General features: G+C 42.5%; 1 protein-coding gene across 4 annotated transcripts in view; it reads right to left on the bottom strand.

The window, feature by feature from the left end:
* Positions 1 to 7,139: 7,139 nt before the first annotated feature.
* The window catches only part of PPP1R14C (protein phosphatase 1 regulatory inhibitor subunit 14C), a 64,895-nt gene continuing 54,337 nt past the window's right edge, over positions 7,140 to 17,697 (bottom strand). For 2 of the 4 annotated variants that reach the window (XM_080389660.1, XM_080389661.1), the window contains one exon: positions 7,140 to 16,632. In XM_080389660.1, coding sequence (XP_080245786.1) covers positions 16,558 to 16,632 — 75 coding nt within the window. In that variant the 3' untranslated portion in view covers positions 7,140 to 16,557. The remainder of the gene's footprint in view (positions 16,633 to 17,697) is intronic. The other 2 variants (XR_013928510.1, XR_013928511.1) reach the window with 2 other exon arrangements.

The following is a 17,697-nucleotide window of genomic DNA, read 5'->3' as shown; positions in this document are numbered from 1 at the left end:
CATCTTCCCTCCTTCCATGAGGGGAGACCAAGCCCAAGTGCAGTATTCCCCCTCACCCCCATGGCCACCAGCTGCCCCGGGCAGCCTGCCATTTGGCAGCCCAGCCCCATGTGCAGACATGTCCTCCGTCCACCCACAGAGCCACCAGCCTTTTGGGACTCTGGGAGAGCTAGCCCTTGCCCCTTGGTTTCGGGGGACAGACAGGAGATGCTCTAAGCAGAGCTGTGCCTACATCCAGGCCTGAGCCGGGTGTTGGGTTTGTTGGGGAATTTTTTTTCTTTCTTCACAGTGGGGACCCAGGATTAATGTTTTACCTGCTACAAAAGCCATCAGCCTCTCCTGGAGGACTGAGGTCAGCAAGTCATACCCACTCCTCCCACTCAGCTGCTGTAAAGCAGCGCGGTTATCTGCCCCTTACTGTTTCGAGATGCCACCAGCCACAGCGGGAAGGACACAGTGCCAGGGACACTGTGCCAAGCTCCTGTGGCAGCAGCTAGGGAGAACAATAAATCCAGCAAACTCAGAGGCAAAGCCCCCTGCTCCATACTTTCTGCCTGATCTTGGGCAAGTTGTTCAGTTGCTTCCCAGTCCCTAACAAGAACAGTGCTTTCCTGAACCTACTTAGTCCCCTACTGGCCTGTGAGATACCCTGAAAACATACAGAGCACCATGAATACTGATAAGATAAATGCAACTTTGGAATAAGGAATCAAGAAAGCTGCCAGAGGATTTTTTCTATTTTCTTTGCCTGGGGGAAGCGTGATCACTATCCGTTCACTTTGGCAACATCCACTCACGCAGAAGGGAAAATAGAGGGAAGCTGGCAGAGTGAGAGCTCCAGCTCAGGTCTGTAAGGACATACCACAGTCAGGTTTGCCCACAGCAGATGCATCTTTAGAAAGTGCCTGGATCCCGTGGTGGCTGACTAAAAAGATAAATCCAGGAGCTGCTGCACAGATGAGTCTACAAGATCGCCATTCTAACAGCACCGACCATTGAAACAAATACCAACCCCACACAGAAACCCAGATCAACCAGATGGTCTCCTATCACCACGCAGACCGCTCAGTATGAGGCAAACAGCCTTTGTGCACTTGTCTTCTGACGTGTTGCCTAAGTTGTTTTTAACTGCTTAAAAATTAAGTGCATCCTTAACTCTTTGGCTACTCTTGTTTGTTTGCCTCATTCTGTTAGTAAGTACTAAATAATCAAAAAGGTCTTACGAGGCACCATCTAACAGCAGGTTCAGTTGTTGCTGTGCTGCACGTTAATAATTAAAAAAAAAAAAACCAACCTAGAATAAAAATGAAGCCTGGTATCGTGCATTAGTGTGACCTTTACATTACACCTCTGCATGCAGGCCCATGGGAGGCTACAGCAAGTGGCTTTGAGACTGCAGTGAGACGGCTCTAACTTAAAGACCTTCCCATTCACACCTCCCTCCTCTCTCTCACACTCTTCTCCCTTCTTCTGCCCCCATGACCCCGAAAATGAGCTGCCCCTTCCCCCTTCACGATTTCCTCCTTGTACCTGGGAAGGCTGCTTGTCACAGTGGGAACACAGCAGCAGCCAGCCAGTTGTGCCACCTCCAGGTAAGTGATGCTTTAGCGCCGTACCGCAGGCTGGCTGGCATTGGATGTGTGGGTGTCCCCCTGCACATCGAAGCGGTAAGAGACAGAGTCACTGCAGAGGGCAAGCTGTACATTGACCTGCCCCACTCCTGTAGAAAATTCCCTTTCTTCCAAGGGAATTCTCATGAACGTTCCAGCTTTTGTTGCTAATAACTCGTGTTTGCTCGTTCAGCAGCTCTCCTTCCACAGGCATCCTCACAGTTATCGATACACATCACCAGAGCCCTTTGCAAGGGAGCCAGATGTCCCAGACAGCTCCATGAGCAGTGCAGAGGCTTCACCCAGCCCCACAGCAGCAGACCGTGTCTCCCTGCGAGCCTCCGCCAAGGATCGGGGCAGGCATGCAAAAAGGAGCTTTGTGCCTGTAATTATTTGATGTGTCAGCTTGCCTGTACATGTTCAACAGTGTTTGCCCATACAAGCTGACAAGGAAGGCATCAAGCCACCAGGCCAAAACTAAAATAAATTAAAAAAAATAAATCACAGAAGTCATTTTGCGTACCCACAACTGAGGTCACAAAGTTAGTTTGAAGGTGCTAGAATTCTCTAAATATAACTGAGTACTTAAACCAGGCAACAAAAGCTTTGTGAAATTTCAAGTTTCTGGCTACAATTTTTTTACCTGTTTTTTGTTCTGTTTGTTTGGGTTTTGTTTTTTTTTTATTAAAAGTTAATGTATAACGTAAGTAAAAGAGAAGGGGGGGAAAGGCAAACAAAAAGCCAGAAAATTAATACAGACTTACGTGGAAACGCCAACTTTGCCTCAAGTAACCCGGCATCAGGAGGCACTGCTACAAACAACGCAGGCAGAACTTTAAAAATAGTAACACGGGAATTATTAGCACACTAGTTTGCTATTCCCTTTCAGCTCTGTAACTCAAGAGGGCTTTGCTTCTGTTGAACAAAATGCAAGGCACATACCATAGGTAGCATTAGCCTTTTAAGTACAGTACTTCCCACACTGTTAAAAATAAACTTTCTTGTCTCTATACACTGGACTTTGGGGTTGGTTTTGTTTTCTACTTTAATATACCAATATAGTTTTGAGGCGAGCTAAGAAAACTTACTTCACCAAGGTGAAACTATACGGGTGCGTCACACATCCTATTTATTGTGTTTGATCCAAGACAGTCAAGTGGCTCATGTCACCATGATGTTTTCCTGCCTCAGCTGCATTTATCCTGACAACACTCCTGTGACAAAACCAGCCTTGGACCATTGCTGCAAGGGGGGCTGTTGTGCAGAAGTGACTTTCTCAAGGCCACACAGGAGGCTGCTCACAGAACAGCCAGCTTAAATCCCAGTTTGCAGAGCTGGGAAGATCCCTTACTGGCTGCATTTTGCCTTCATTGCATCCAAGCTCATTTGTATGGTAACTGCCTTCCTTCTAAACAGGTGAGATCCTCAGAACACCACCCAGGTACATCACAGAAGCAATAGCTTGGGAGACCCCTGTAGTTTCTTGCAGAACAATGCTGTGCAGCCTCTTAGCTGTGAGCAGCCCTCAGCTCGACCGCAGACCTGCGCATCTTCCTCACTCTGTTGAACAGTGCTGAGATGCTACAGCTGAACAGAGCCCTGGGGAGGAGGAGGGGGTTCAGAAGCAGGTCAGACTGCCCTCCCCTCTGGGGCAAAGAAGGGCCACCAAAGCAGGAGGGGTGAGTGCACAGGTAGAAGAGGACAAGGACAGCCACCAGAGCCTGGGGGCCATAGGTACAGACATAGTAGAGTGCCGCAAAGGGACAAGCACAGCAGAAGCAGCATGGAGCTCCCTCTCTATCAGGTCAGGAATATTTTATTTGGCTTTTCTACTGAGCTAGATCAATCCCTAGTGCAGCGTAGGCTGGCAACATCTGAAAGGAGGCATGCCAAGGCAGCATTATGTAGCCAGACCAGCCAGTTTAAGAAAAGAGCAATACATGAAACTAAACACAGATTAAGCACCCAAGAAACCCCACACAGGCTACTTCCTTCCCAGAGCAGCTGTAGTATTTTAATAGTGCATTTGAATCACCCAGCTCTTTTCAGTCTGCCCACTGGGCTGGAAACCTTGCAGCCAGGCACTCCGGTTGCTTCTTCCCTCCCAGCTGCATCAGAAACAGCCCCCCGAGGCTGTGTACCATCTCCCATCCAGGCAAAACTAGCAGGGCTACAAAACCAAGAGTTAATGGCTTCATATATGAAACCCTTTAACAACACCCAGGGTCCAGCGTTTCTTATTTCACTCAAGTCCATTAAAGCCAGCTCATGCAGCAACTCATCTATTGCACTTGTCAGCAAACATTGCTTGAAGCTGACCTTCACTCAGGCCGCAGCATCCTGAGATCTGATAACAACTCGGGCTTCCTCCAAGCCTCACCCCCAGCTCAGAAATGCACCATTTGGCTTAAGGATTTCAAGCTCTGTTTGCTGATGGTGAACATTGCATACCTGAGCCATTCTCTTTATTCTTAGCTAGTTACCAGTGACTGCCTTTGCTTGGTTCATTGATTTATTCCCTTCCTCAGCCTGCTGCAGATGACCTTGCTCTGCACCACACACCAGGGAGGCCACACTCTGCAGCAAAGAATCTCATGTGCCTGAAACTGGGGCACATAAACACACCAAAATGCCTCCCCTCCCTTCAAATAGCAGAAAAAGTGCTGCATACACATTAGGGACAAAGGAAGAAGCAGTGGTCAGTGTTAAATGAACATTCTGTCAACTGTTACCTACTGCATTTTAAAGAGTTGTCAGGGTAACAGAAGGTGGTTTAGGAGGTGGTTTTTTTTTTTAATTTAACCCATTATTTTTATAGGGCAAAAAAGCCTAGTGCCTGTTATACAAATCATATGTTAACATTATCCTGTCAGAAACAGGCAGTTTATGTAACCATAAAGCCTGGCTTTTTATTATTTTTTATTTACTGTTATAGCACCAAGCAGCCACAGGCACTGCCTGGGTAGGTGTACACTATTCATTCATCTTGTCAATGTCCAGAAGATTTTCAAGAACAATTAGTGAGTTGGAAGCCTCAAATTCATAGTGCTCCAAGTGAGAAACAGTTAAAGAGAGTAATTATTTTTTTTAAATAAAGGTCCTTTTCAAGTGCCCCATGCTGGAACACTGATAAATCCAGGCGCTTGAAATCAGTAGTTAATTATGAATGTCTCAACCACTGGACTTAACAAGCTTGCAGCAGAATAAGGAGTGTGTGGTGTTAGTAAGAGAAAATCCTTAGGCTGGGTAAGCTTCTAAGCTAGACTATTTAGACAACAGGAGCTTTATATTTTCCCATAGAGTATTCCTCTGTGGCATAAAAAAAATGGTGTATCACTAATGTTCTGGAGGGATAAAGACTTTTCCCATTAATACAACTAAATACCTTAATCCTATTTAAATCTTTGAAATATACCTAAACAACAACAGTCCCTCAGCAGGATTCCCACTTGTTACATCTACCAAGGCTCCCTCCCACAACAGAATTTATACTACCCAGTTCACATCAATTATTTTAATTTTTTTCAAAGGTCTTTTTAAAATACCACAGTATTTATTACTCCTGCCAGTAAGCAACTGAGAGGTGATGGAGGAAAAAAAGAGACAGAGAAACATGAGCAAGGCTCCTCAGCATGAATTTAGGCATTTGCCTTGAACAGTAAAACAGATTAATCCTCAAAATTAAAGAGGTCAGTGTGCTGCTTCTGCCTCTGATGTGTTCAGCCTAGACGGGGCCTTTGCTGCCAGAAGATAGATCCAGCTGGGAGGGAAAGATGTTACAAAGCCACTGAATCTGTCAAGAGACTCCCTACACATTTGCTTCATTTTTCCAAGTCACTGCCAGCTTCCTGTAGTCTCCTCCCGGATGCTTTTCACTCCTTTAGGAAACTATGAATCAGGGAACAAGGAAGGAAAAACACTGATGCACCATTAGATACTAGCAGCATCTTATTTAGGAAACTGCTGTCCTGGGAAGCTCTGCTGTCAAAGCTATGAAGGGCACCCAGACTTGAGATGAAGATTTTTTCCTTTGCTTCTTCAGAGAGAATCACTATAATCCGTTTTGACAATGTGACCTACTATTAGATGCAGGAGAGTTTGCGTATTTGTTTTCCTACAGGCAGACTGTCCAGTACACAAAGCTTTCGGTATGTTGACTGTTAAGAGCTCGGTGAAGAGGAGAGGAAGTGGTGCTCCATCCTTTTTGACACTGCTGTTGACTAAGCACCAGTGACATGCCCGTCTGAGCTGTGTACGAGGAAGGAGCACCAACCATGTCTGGACTTTCAGCCATGGGACTTGCTGACACCGCTTTAGGCAGCCTCCGTGTGAGTGTGTGGGGATCTGTATGTTCTACCTGAATCCCAACAGGAACAAGTAGGCAGGTTGTGCTCACTGCAGCCTTTCCTTCCCTAAGCAGGGATGGATAGCACACTGTTATGATTCAAAGAGGGATAGGGCAAGAAGTAGGAATTAACAGCCAGTTTCTGTCACGGCACTGGGTTAGTGCAAAGTGCTGTCTTATACCCTCTTGTGGAAAACATTTCTTCAAGATCTGCAAAGCAGAAAACAGTCAGACAACACAGCAGACAGTAAGCGATATTTAGGTTGCAAGAGGATGGATGGGACAGAAACCTCAGGCTGCAACAAGCTGACTGGGCACCAGAACAACAGATGAAACTGAGAACTCAATTCTATTTAATTAATGACAACAAATAGGGGGAAAATATTTTGTGGTATTTACTTTGAATATAAGAATTCCCTTATTTGCCTTCCCTAAGTAAATATCTTCAAGTCCCCTACGTGCTCTCATGGAAATCAGTTACAAGCACTTACCTCTGCTTGGCTCTGAGTTGCCTGTCACATGACGAACAGATGGGATCACCTGCCCTTCTGCACAGCCCTGTTCCTTCTCCACAAACTCTTCTCATTCCCTGCATTACCCAAAGGCAGGCCGGGGGCTGGGGGAGAGGGGAGCAGTTCCCATGAACTGGAGAGTAAGATACTGTTTGTTTTCAATAACTCCCGGTGGCACTCACACACTTTTTATAAAATAATCCATGACCAGAGCTCTGCACAACAATCAGCTAATGGTTATCTGTCTTTCACCTCAGCAGTATAACAGTCCCAGATTGTGTGGGAAAGCTGTGTGGGTAACTGAACCACACAATCTGTCATGTACAGAAAAAGGATATCTTTAAAGTGTTGTCATTTTACTTTGCTCCCCCTAACCTACAAACACATGGCATAGAAAGCTGTCTGTGGATTCTCCCAAATGCCATTACACAGCTTTCTGCCAAATTTTGAGCATCAACTACCATTCATTTATTAGAGTTGTTTGCTCTCAGTAAGTGACCCTTTTAACATGAGAAGAACTCAAAGGCTTCCATGATTTGCAGACAGACCAGCATTTAACAGTCTTTTCCTGTCCCCAAAGGGTAAAATTTGGAGGTACAATTGGTTGGGGTGCTAGCTAGCCTCCACTGCACCACACTTTCAGTTTAAACACTTTTTTTTTAAAAAAAAAACAACAAAACAGCTTGCTTCTCTCTGTCTTCAAGTATTTATAAAAAAAAAAAAAAAGAGCTGTTTGTTTCTAGCACCCACCCAAGAACCATTTTTTCCACCAAAGTCTGTATGTACTGCAGCAAAGCACAGAAGTGATATATGAAAACCACCTATTATTAACCCAATTTAAAGGAACATTGCTTTCTAGTTAATGAAATGAGTAGCCTGCTTTTAAATGGATAAAGACTAAAATACATCAGCTCTAAACCCAACTGATGCCAGCATATTTTAGTTTTATCTAACTTGTCTACCTCATGGGTTTCTGTGCAAAAGCAGACGTAGCATCTTAATAGCACAGGGGGAGCTGCACAGGCTACATGGGATGCACCAAAAAGGGCATCACAGCAGAACAGGAGCATGGCCAGCTCCAGCATCTTCAAGTGTTATTTTCCTTATTGTCCCTGACCATAACATTTTTATCACAAGCCCTGCATCCTTCCCAGGATTTCAGTTCCCAAAATTGCTAGAGATGGGAAAGGGAGTTTCAGTCCTCTATCAACAGAGTGAACAACTTACAAGTGGCCCCTGAGAAAGCATCTCAAGAAACAATCAAACAATCCAATATGCATTATAAAAGATTCAGGACTCTAGCCTGAGAGTGTCTACATTACATACCTCATGATTTTTGAGCATTTGAGACTAGCAAGGTTCAAACAGGAAGGAAACTTTGAAAGAAGTGGAAGGTCAGCATACACCTGGCACCATACCTGCTGTTTGATCTGGGTTCCCAGCCCTGACACGCATTTGACAGCTGCTCCTAAATTTCTAGTTAACAAGAGCCAGGGGTTGACTACAAAGGCTCTGAACAGTCCTAATCTTCAATTTTTTTTATTTATTTTAAAGCCAACCTCATACAGGAGCATGATCCAAGATATCTGAACCAACTCCCAGAGTTTTAAGCACTTTCTTTCAGGTGCTTCCTGCCTAGAATAATAAACCCACTCTCCTAGGAAAGATCCTGCTTTTATGAAAAAGAGATGATGTGAAACTGAGGACTGGGGCTGGGCACGATAGCCTAACTTTCTTCAGCAAAGAAAACACAGCAATACTGTGGGTTAATCTGATTTATTTTCTCTCTCTAGTTATCTTCACTGTCGCTGCAGAGGTGGCATAATTTTGACATACTTGAATTTCTGTTGCAAAGGGAATGATAGCACTAGAGAGGAATTCTGAGGGAGGAGGAAACAGCTGTTAGAACAGATACCAACTGCAACCGTATAAGAAATACAAGTACTAATTTAATTAGGAAGCAGCTAACAAGATCAGAAATGAAAGTCATACTAATTTCAGGAAGCACTCAGGTTTTCTGATTTGTAAGGTAACCAGAAGGGGAAAAGTTAAACAATTATCACTTCACTCAACCCTGGCATTGAAACTTCTAATTTTTCAAGAGTTGACAATATTTTTAAAACTCATTGTCCTTGTTCCAAGGACAGAAAATCCAGCCTTAGAGTGATTAAGTGTTGAGCTGAATGCACAGCTTCAGAGACGAAGAAATAATCAATACAATATGTTAAGTGGCAGCTCTTGACCAAGGCACATCAGAGGACAAAAGAAAGAGCAGACACTTGAGGCAGACTATCAAAATTCCAAGGATTTACATTATAAAATATGCACTATGTACATTGTTGATATGGAAACAGATACCTTTGAGACAAGCATAAAGAAGGGAATATTGCAAACAAGTTATAACTTACATCGCAATTTTTCAACAGGGGATCATTTTGTGCTTAAGTCTAAACCAGCACCACAAAAATTCCCCAAAGAAATATGTTAAAGCATTTCTGATGACTGTGAAAACTATATTAAAAGAACAGCTGGAGTTTAGGAGGCATGAATTAAATGTGTCCAGGTAAATAACATTAAACAGCTTCATTTTTTCTCAAAAACAGACATTGTTAATTGGTTATAGCATACGTACAGCTATACCTATATGTAAGACTTGCTTTTTAGGTATATAAATCAGAGGAACAGTTATGTTTGGCTTGGCAATAAACTCCTGTCCCTCCCAAACAAAAAACATGCTTTTTCCTAATTTCAGGGCTGAAAAACTGCAGTATTCCTTACTGCCAGTGGCAGCAGGGACCCACTGCCAAATGGAAAAGGGTAATGACACATCCTACCAGTGCTCTGCCTGACACACTTGCACAGTAGCAGCCCAAACATTGGGTTCAGGGTTGAACAAGTTACCTGGTACATGATTACAAAAGTGTGCTTGTATCTGCATTACTCCTGAAGAACCAGTACTCACCTCTCCACAGGGCCACTGCCTGGACCCAGTGCAAAGCCTAGTAGAGCATGATGAAAGGAAGTAATCTGACAAGCGCTGAGCTCAGAAGACACTGAGGCCTTTTTTTCCAAAGGCACAAAGAAGGTCTCCATTTGGCAAGCTTGTGTGTCTGCCACCAGTTATTTCTTATTACTTGCACTGCACCCTCATGTTTCTAAGCAAAAAACATTTCTGCAGTCCTGCAAACACTACTGGAGTGTCTTCAAGATATCTGGGACAGGGGAACCAAACTAAAGGCCACATTTTTCTTTTTTTTCCCCCAGAATGTAAGAGACATTGTTTGATTAGCTCCAGGAGCTTTGTTCTCTTCTTATAGTGCATGGCTGAGTTTATGAAGACTTACTTGGGAAAGTTAAGTAAAGTAGTAAGTCAAAAAGCAAGAAAGCTCCAGCAGTATGAGGCCATAATTCAGGAGATGCTAAAATTTACAGGATCCTTTCCACACTTTTGGATTGATTTGGTATTGGCAGCAGAGCCTCTGTGGCAGAAATAGTACCAGATGACACATTCCCATTTCCACAGAGTAGTAAAAGGTCCTTAAGAGAAATAATCAAGCTGTTAAACTCGAAGGAATGAGGAAAACTAATGCAGACTGTAGACAAATGCACCATGACAGTACTGGAGGTAATAGATGCTAAAACTGATCTAGTAACTACTGCTTTGGTAGGCTTGGAGCAGACTGGAGACACACAACAGAAAACACACAGTTCATTGAGGATCATTTGTTGCAAGAAGTTGGTACAAAACTGCCTGAGGGCCCACTTTAGCACAGGTTTAGTTCAACTCCATTTTTGGTGTGGTGTGGTAGTCAAACAAGACATGGTAATCCTTACATGTCTAAGGCATTAGGCAGCACACTGTCCCTTTCTGCCCACAGTGTTGTCCAGGTACACTGGAAGCAACCCACAAGCAGCATCCAGAAGTCTTCTGTGTTGTGGCAACTCCTAGGACACACCTGAGGCCTACCTGCCTAGCCTACCACAGTGGCAGTTCACGCAGTCAGTTCTATTGCCTGTGTCTCAAGCACCACCATGGCACGCTGTCTGTAGTCCTGACACGGCTTTGACTCGGTACTGGTTGCTGGACAAGTCTGAGGCATCTGTTGAAGAGCTGTCACTCGCTTTATGAGGCTTCCTGCTCCTTTCTGCAGTAGAGGGGCCACACAAGTAGGAAGGAAGGCCCTGACCCAAAGCCAGACCCAGACAGTGTGTGGGGAAACCCCCCTGCAGGGTCTGCGCGGCTACCACTGCCACAAACCGGCTCTCTTACCAGAAGACAGCCCATACCAATGAGAGTTTCAACACGTTATCCCTGTTAGGTTTCCCTCTTTGCTGCTGGAATAACCAGCACAGTCAGTATATTAAACAAAGGTTATTCCAACCTCTTTTTGCCTCACGTTCTGCAAAACAAATGCAAATGCCGATCCTGGACAAACACAATCCTGTCACAGACCTGCATGCTCCAGTTCTTCATATATCTGACAGTACTCACTGCTCCAATCCCCACAAGCCCCAGCATGACTATGAGCTACATGAGGGGGAACAGGCCCATCCACAAAGCCAGGGCAAGAGTCCAAGCCTTGCTGACATTGACGTAGGATCCTTCTTTAGGAGGCAGGAATGCTTCTTGTGCTCTTGTCCCTCTCTGCCCCCTAGAAGGGGTGGTCAGACAAGTCTCTCTGTCCTTGAAGTGGATCAGCTCCTACATTTTAGTAACTAGTTACATGCTTCAAGTCCAACCCAGTATTAGACAATTAGTCAGACCAAAACACCTGCTAAGGGCTATCGCAGGATATTTTTGATTATGACCTTGGAAGAAAAAAAAAGTTCACCTAAAATACCAATGCAGTGAGAGAAGACATTTCAGTTCACAGCCAAACAAAACCTGTTAACTGCACCTCCAAAAGAAATTTTAGTCTTAGGTACATTTTAAAAAATAAGTTTTCAAATAGCTCAGTTGCTTTCATTTTGAACAGCTAATGTCAATTTTTGTTGGAAAACAGAGAAGTCTGTAAGCAGTGTAAGTTAATGGCTCAGAGAATTTGGTCATTAGTTCTACTGCAAAAAAATAAAGCAAATAAAGTCCCTTTAGCACTAGACAAGATTATTATAAATAGCAACTTTAAAACCTCAGAAACACTCTGTATTTACACTGTATGCTGAATAGCTACCATGGCAAAAATAAATTTTGCAGCACTAGGAACTTTCTAGGCACATTTTCTCTTTTTCACTTTAATTTCTTTCTAGCTTTCAATAGCAACTTTCATTACATTCACACTTACCATTTGCTTACTGCCAGAAAAAGAGAAGTCGTAACATGGAAATCAAGTAAGAAGTAGTATTTGTATATAATATATGTAGCTGGTACTAGTAATCTGATTTGACCACTACATAAGCATGTAATGACATAGCCACAATACATAAATATAAAAATCAGTTTCATACTTGTTTCCTCTGCTTTACAGTATTTTAAAAATAAATAAATAAATAACCTTAAAAAAAATTAAGCTGATGTCTAGAGTTTTAAGGCCTTTAATTATCTTGACTGAACTTAACTAATGAGAACTTTTCTAGAAAATCATCCAATTTCTATTTCAGAATACTAATAGACAGTGATCTCACCTATTCTCTCAGCAGCAGGCTCAAAGGGCTCCTCACCCCCACCATTGAGGTTCTCTATCTTCTTCCAGACTTTAAGTTTCCTTTCTTTATCTTTCAGGCATTCATCCTTCTCATAGCTTTTCTCCAATGCAAAAGAACCCTTACATTTCTCATTTTCTTCCCATACAGAAATACATGCAGCAAAACAAGAGTCTTCTCAGTTTTCTTGATAGCTAAACATGTAACAGGTAGGTTTTTTAGTGATTTTTTTCCCTAGACTTCCCAGCACTTGATTTCTTTTCCATCTCCCTCCCCTAAATCTCAACATCCTTTAAAAAGCATTGCACACAGTTATTCAGTACCTGCTTAACATCTGTGTGTGATGCTGGCAATGACAAACTCCATGTAGCCAAGCAGCAATTAATCCTTTTGTTACAGCACTTCACCAAGTGTAACAGGCTCTGTGTTGATGTGGCCCACATGGGTTTTTTTTAACCTGGAGGTGCATGTTTACATTAAGGCTGTCTTAAATCAGCAAAGCTGTCACAGAAATAGATTGCTGAGTAATTCCAATTTCACATACACTATTATACTTATGATGGTACAGTGCTCAAGACCCTTGCCAAGACTCAGTGACAAGGAGTTTCAAGTGCACAAAAGGAGCAGCTATTTTGCTCCTGCTTTTCTTAGTCATGTTCTCCGAGAGTAAGGAAAGCTTCCCTCCCATATTTTCCCTAGATGGTCCCTGCATGGATGGCAACTTCAGGAATAAAACCCACCATCAGAATACTGGGGGGAAAGGAGCAAAAACAAGGCTGGCAGAAGAATGGCTCACCTCCTTTCTTCTGTGTCACAGGAATATACTATCCTGTGACTGCAGCCTCACAAGGAACACTAAATATGATCAGAAGCACTTTCCTCCTCTTTCTAAGCCAACTGGAAGAGCAACCACAGGACATATCACACTGTCAGCTCCTGCTGTAAAACATGCAAAGGCTAATTACGCCATGAAGCAGACCCCAGAAACACGTGCTCTTGCAGGCAATCTTTGTACACTGGAGAGGTACTTCAATACCAAAACAAAAACCTCAGCTTCACTACATATTTATGAGAAGGAACTTCAGTTCCTTTCATTAGCCACTTAAAAAGACCAGAGGAAGCTCTCATCACAGCCAGACTCGGCCCTTCTCATGAAAGCTGTCCAGCCAACACAGTGAAGAGCCTGGGCTGTAAGATTTAATTTCAAGTTCTTTCAGTAACAGTGGGCTATTGATATGTCCCTTGAGTATTGCCCAGAGCCAAGAACACCCACACAGTATAAAGACATAAAGCACAATGAAATCTTAAGTGAATGGGTTGATTCTCCTCTCACTTAAGCCAAGGCCAAGAGTATCTCCATTAAAGAAAAAGTAGCAAGAATGAGACCCTGTAATTCTCCAGTAAAAACAGGCCATCTGCAAACAAAAGTTACTTAGTTTGGGCTTGCTCATGGACACTTGTAAGACAGCAAAACATAGAATTGGAGGAGAGGAAGGGCTTCACAGAAGTGACTGTCCCATCCACACAGACAAGAAAATAGCAAGGACTGTCCCAGTCCTTATTGTTTCTAAGCGTATCACCAAATTAACTGGTTTTAGAAGGGGTAGACCGCTACCTTCCACAGCTACATTAGTGCAAGACAAACAGGACAAAAAGACACAAATGTGTGATGTGTAAAGGGGGCAGGTATTTTTTAGCCATGTAACACAAGGGGAAAAAAAAAGGATTGTGGAGCCCGGTTTTGTGGTAGGAGGCAACAGAACTGGTGCAGTTACCATTACTTGAAATTTCTGATTTTGCACACCATTATTATAAAGGAAGAAAAAATATATATATATTTGAAATCATAAGTGAAGTCACAAAATACATCTGTGAATATGGAAATTACTAGAACCTTTCATGTTCAGGTTTGGGGCTGTTTCTAAATACCACCTGCAAAAATGAAGGCAGCTATAACCACCTCAGAAGTTGAAGAGGTGCACTGCATGCTCTCAGTTGTTTCAGCCCATGTGTTAAATGCACCTGCGTAAGTTTGAGTTAAGGAATGGCACCCACGAGCAGACAGCACTTCAGACACCAGCTCAAAACTCTAAATATTGCTAGCAAGTCTCAAATCAAAGCATTTTTTCCATTTTGGACAAAAACTTGGTGTTCACAGAAGGCTCTCAGTAGTTTACAAATCAACAGACTTTCCAGGAAAAGGCCTGGAAGTAGTACCTTCCCAGTCAAACATCAGAAGTTTGCTAGTAACTAAAACTTCTTTACTAACACCACTGATTTCTGCCTCCAGAATTGAGTAGGGGAAAAGAAAAAATAATAATCTAACAATAGTCCCCTTACCTCAGGATTTAAGGAAGCTTTTCCTGTAACTCTCTCTCCTTCAAAGGGTTATGTTGATACAAACTTGATCATTTAGATCTTGCTACATCAGATCCTCTGCAAGAAGCACAGACCAAGGAGAGACAATCTCCTTGTGGCAAGACCGGTCATTCACATGGGCCTCTTCCAGAACCAAAGACATCACACTGGTAATGCTGAAAGCAACGTTGGGAGATCCCAACACAAAAAAAAAAGATGAAATCACAATCTCCTCCCAGTTCCCCTGGAGAGCAGATTTCAAGTCACAATTTTATAAAAATGTTGCCAGAAGACTCTTTAGGAAACCAGAGCTGAATTGCAACTTCAGCAAGGTACAAGATTCAAATTTAAGATGCTGCAGGCAAACCAACAAAGTCTTTCCTTAGGGCTGCTAGAATTTCTCGAGAATTCAGAGAAAGGGAAGAAAGGCAGAGTGCCTCCTGCTGAAAGACCCCCTGCTGCCACACCTTCAGCAGAGAACTGAGTTACCCGGTGGGAGCCCTCCCCTACACTGACCTCTGGGGGAAGGAAAAAAGGAAGCAGCAGCATTTATCTGAAAGAATATCCAAGCTTTTTTTCTTTTTCTTTTTTTTTCTTTTTAAAATCCCCCAGTGAAGGAAGGACTCATCTGCAGATGACTTTCAGAAGTGAAGCTGTGCACCAGGTTACAGAAAGTTGAGTGGTACTGGGCAAGGGCTGAGTGATACTGGGCACATTAAAAGCCAATTAGGGTCAATACAGCTGGGTTCCCACATACTTACCACCTCACAGGCTTCTCTTTTTGATGAGCAAGTCCATTTACCAACCTACTCAGCAACAGTAGTCTTGTAAAGTGTACATGTAACAAGTCACAAGTTGTTCCATTTATTTGAGTAAATATCTGGTAAATAAAATCATCGGTAAACGTTACAAAATTAAATACATTTAAAAAGCTTGCCAGTATACATAAAATTCACAAACATGTACTTCTTTTGAAAAATAAAATATGTTCAGAGCACCCTTGATATAAAATGCCTGACTAACTGGTGTACCTACCAGTATGTGGTAGCTTATTGAACATTTCAGTTAGGCCATTTTCCAGGAGTGAGCAGGGATCTCTCTTCCATTCTTGTTTTTACAAGTAAGAGAGCCCAAGTTAAGAAGACTCCCCACTTCTCAGGGCAGAGCCGTAAACAAAGAGTGTAATATCGTTAGCCCACCTTAATAGGAGAGGAATCTGCATCCAATTAAGACCACATCACTAAATGCAAAACAGTGCTTGTAATCCCTTTTGGTAGCGCTGCCTTTCCTCCACTGTGAAGCAGCTTTTAAAAGGTAACGGACGTTTCTCTAGATATCACGGCAGGCCCTTATTCAGTATAGGTTAGCACAGTTCCAAGACACCATGAGGTGGAGAGGAAATGATCTGGCAAAGCATTGAAGTCAATCAAATAACTTTAAAAGTCTACAAATTAAGCCCTTAAAATTCCCAGTTCTCATATGCTGCAGTCTAAACAAGGAGATATGATGAAATTCTTCACTGGGCTGCTTTAAGGGTATTTATAAAAATGGCAGCACTCATTTTAGTAATCTAAATTGATACATTCTGGTAGCAAATTTGTAATAACCACCATTTAAATAATTTACTGTAACAATTTTTTCCTTCCATCCATGTGAAACAGTATTCACAACCCACTTTATAATTTATGTACAGACAAGCACAAGGAACGTGACAACCATGAGTTAAATGTACAGCCAACTTAAAAACGTTATCCAACTAGTTGCAAGAAGTCTCCTAGCTCTGTAGATTTACAAGATCTTCTGGTTCACCACGTAGGCTTGCTGCCCCTCGTCACTAACTCTTGGATTCTTCACTTGCTTCAGTAATCCTCAAGTGAAAGTTGAGCAGCATCCAAATTGTTGATATTCTTGATAAAAAACAAACTGACACTTAAAAAAGAACCATTAAAACACACAGAAGAAACTCCTCGCGTCAAAACTGAATGAAATCAAAAAATTTGTGGAGAAAGACAATTATTTTAATAAAGGTCTTGTATTCAAAGTCCCATTTCCCTTGCCATGTCTTTTACAGAGTGCTACTACTTCAAGTTATTTATATACTCTTCTTTTGAGGGGGACTGAGTTTCCTCATTCCTCTTATCCGAGTTAGCAGCTCTTTGATAAATTCCTAGGAAAAAAGATTAGAAGATATGAGTAATTTTTATGATCCCATAATGCCATGATTTTGAACTAAAACAAAAAAAATAATAATCAAAGCAAACCATACATTTTATTTAAGTTTTTACCGCTAAGCTGGAATTTCTCTGGCCTGATCTCCAGGAACCTTATATGCATGTTAGAAGCATGTTCTCATCACACAGTGGAAGTGTGAACAACTAGCTCTTCCTCTGCATGAGTGTTCAGGCTCAGTTGCTAGCCGTCTTTCAGGCTTTTGCTACACAAGGCTTTCTACCAACTGTTGAATCAAGCAAAATTTATGGCTGGATACAACACAAACAGTCGAAGCAGACTTTAACGGTTTCAAGCCTGCACAGAAATCAGCACTTCTGTCAAAAGAGGTGTTTCTCTCACCACTCTCCATGCTGGCATTAGCATTTTGGTTGGTTGCATACTCAGCTGGAACAGACAGCTGATCTGGGTAAAAACTCATGTTTTTTCCTCTTGCCCTGCTACTTTCCAAGCTGGCTCGGCTCTCTGACCAGGCTCACCACTCAGCCCCACAGCAACACTCATGCCAGTCTGAGGCAAGTCAGGAACAAGACATCAGAAGTAGCACCACTGGCTTATGCTGGGTGAAACTGGTTGTAGAGCTCAATGAATTAAACTATTCTGAAAATATAAAATTAAAAAATAAAAAATCATGGACCAAGTCTTTATTCACAGTGATATTTTATCTAGTTTCAGCAGATTTTCTTTTTTAAAATATGGGGAACAGAAACTTACAGAGTTGCATTATTACCCAAATTCCTTTTTGTATACAATTTATTATAACTGTAGATGCATCAAAAGCTAAATCACCCTCTTACTGTCATAATGGGAGAATAATGTTTACCCACAGTACTATGTATACACGTGCAAAAAGGTTCTTAGGAAATGTAGAATTTACATAACATAGAATGTAATTATGAATTTAGTCAGCCAGATTGATGTGAAAGGCCAGGTTGGATGGGGTTGCCAGGTGAGCAGCCTGGTCTAGTGGAAGGTGTCCCTGCCCATGGCAGGGGGGTTGGAT

Source organism: Falco punctatus, assembly GCF_963210335.1.
Source record: "Falco punctatus genome assembly, chromosome: 5".
Taxonomy (NCBI): Eukaryota; Metazoa; Chordata; class Aves; order Falconiformes; family Falconidae; genus Falco; species Falco punctatus.
Note: the sequence above shows the minus strand (reverse complement) of the source record. Positions and strands in the feature narration are given on the sequence as shown.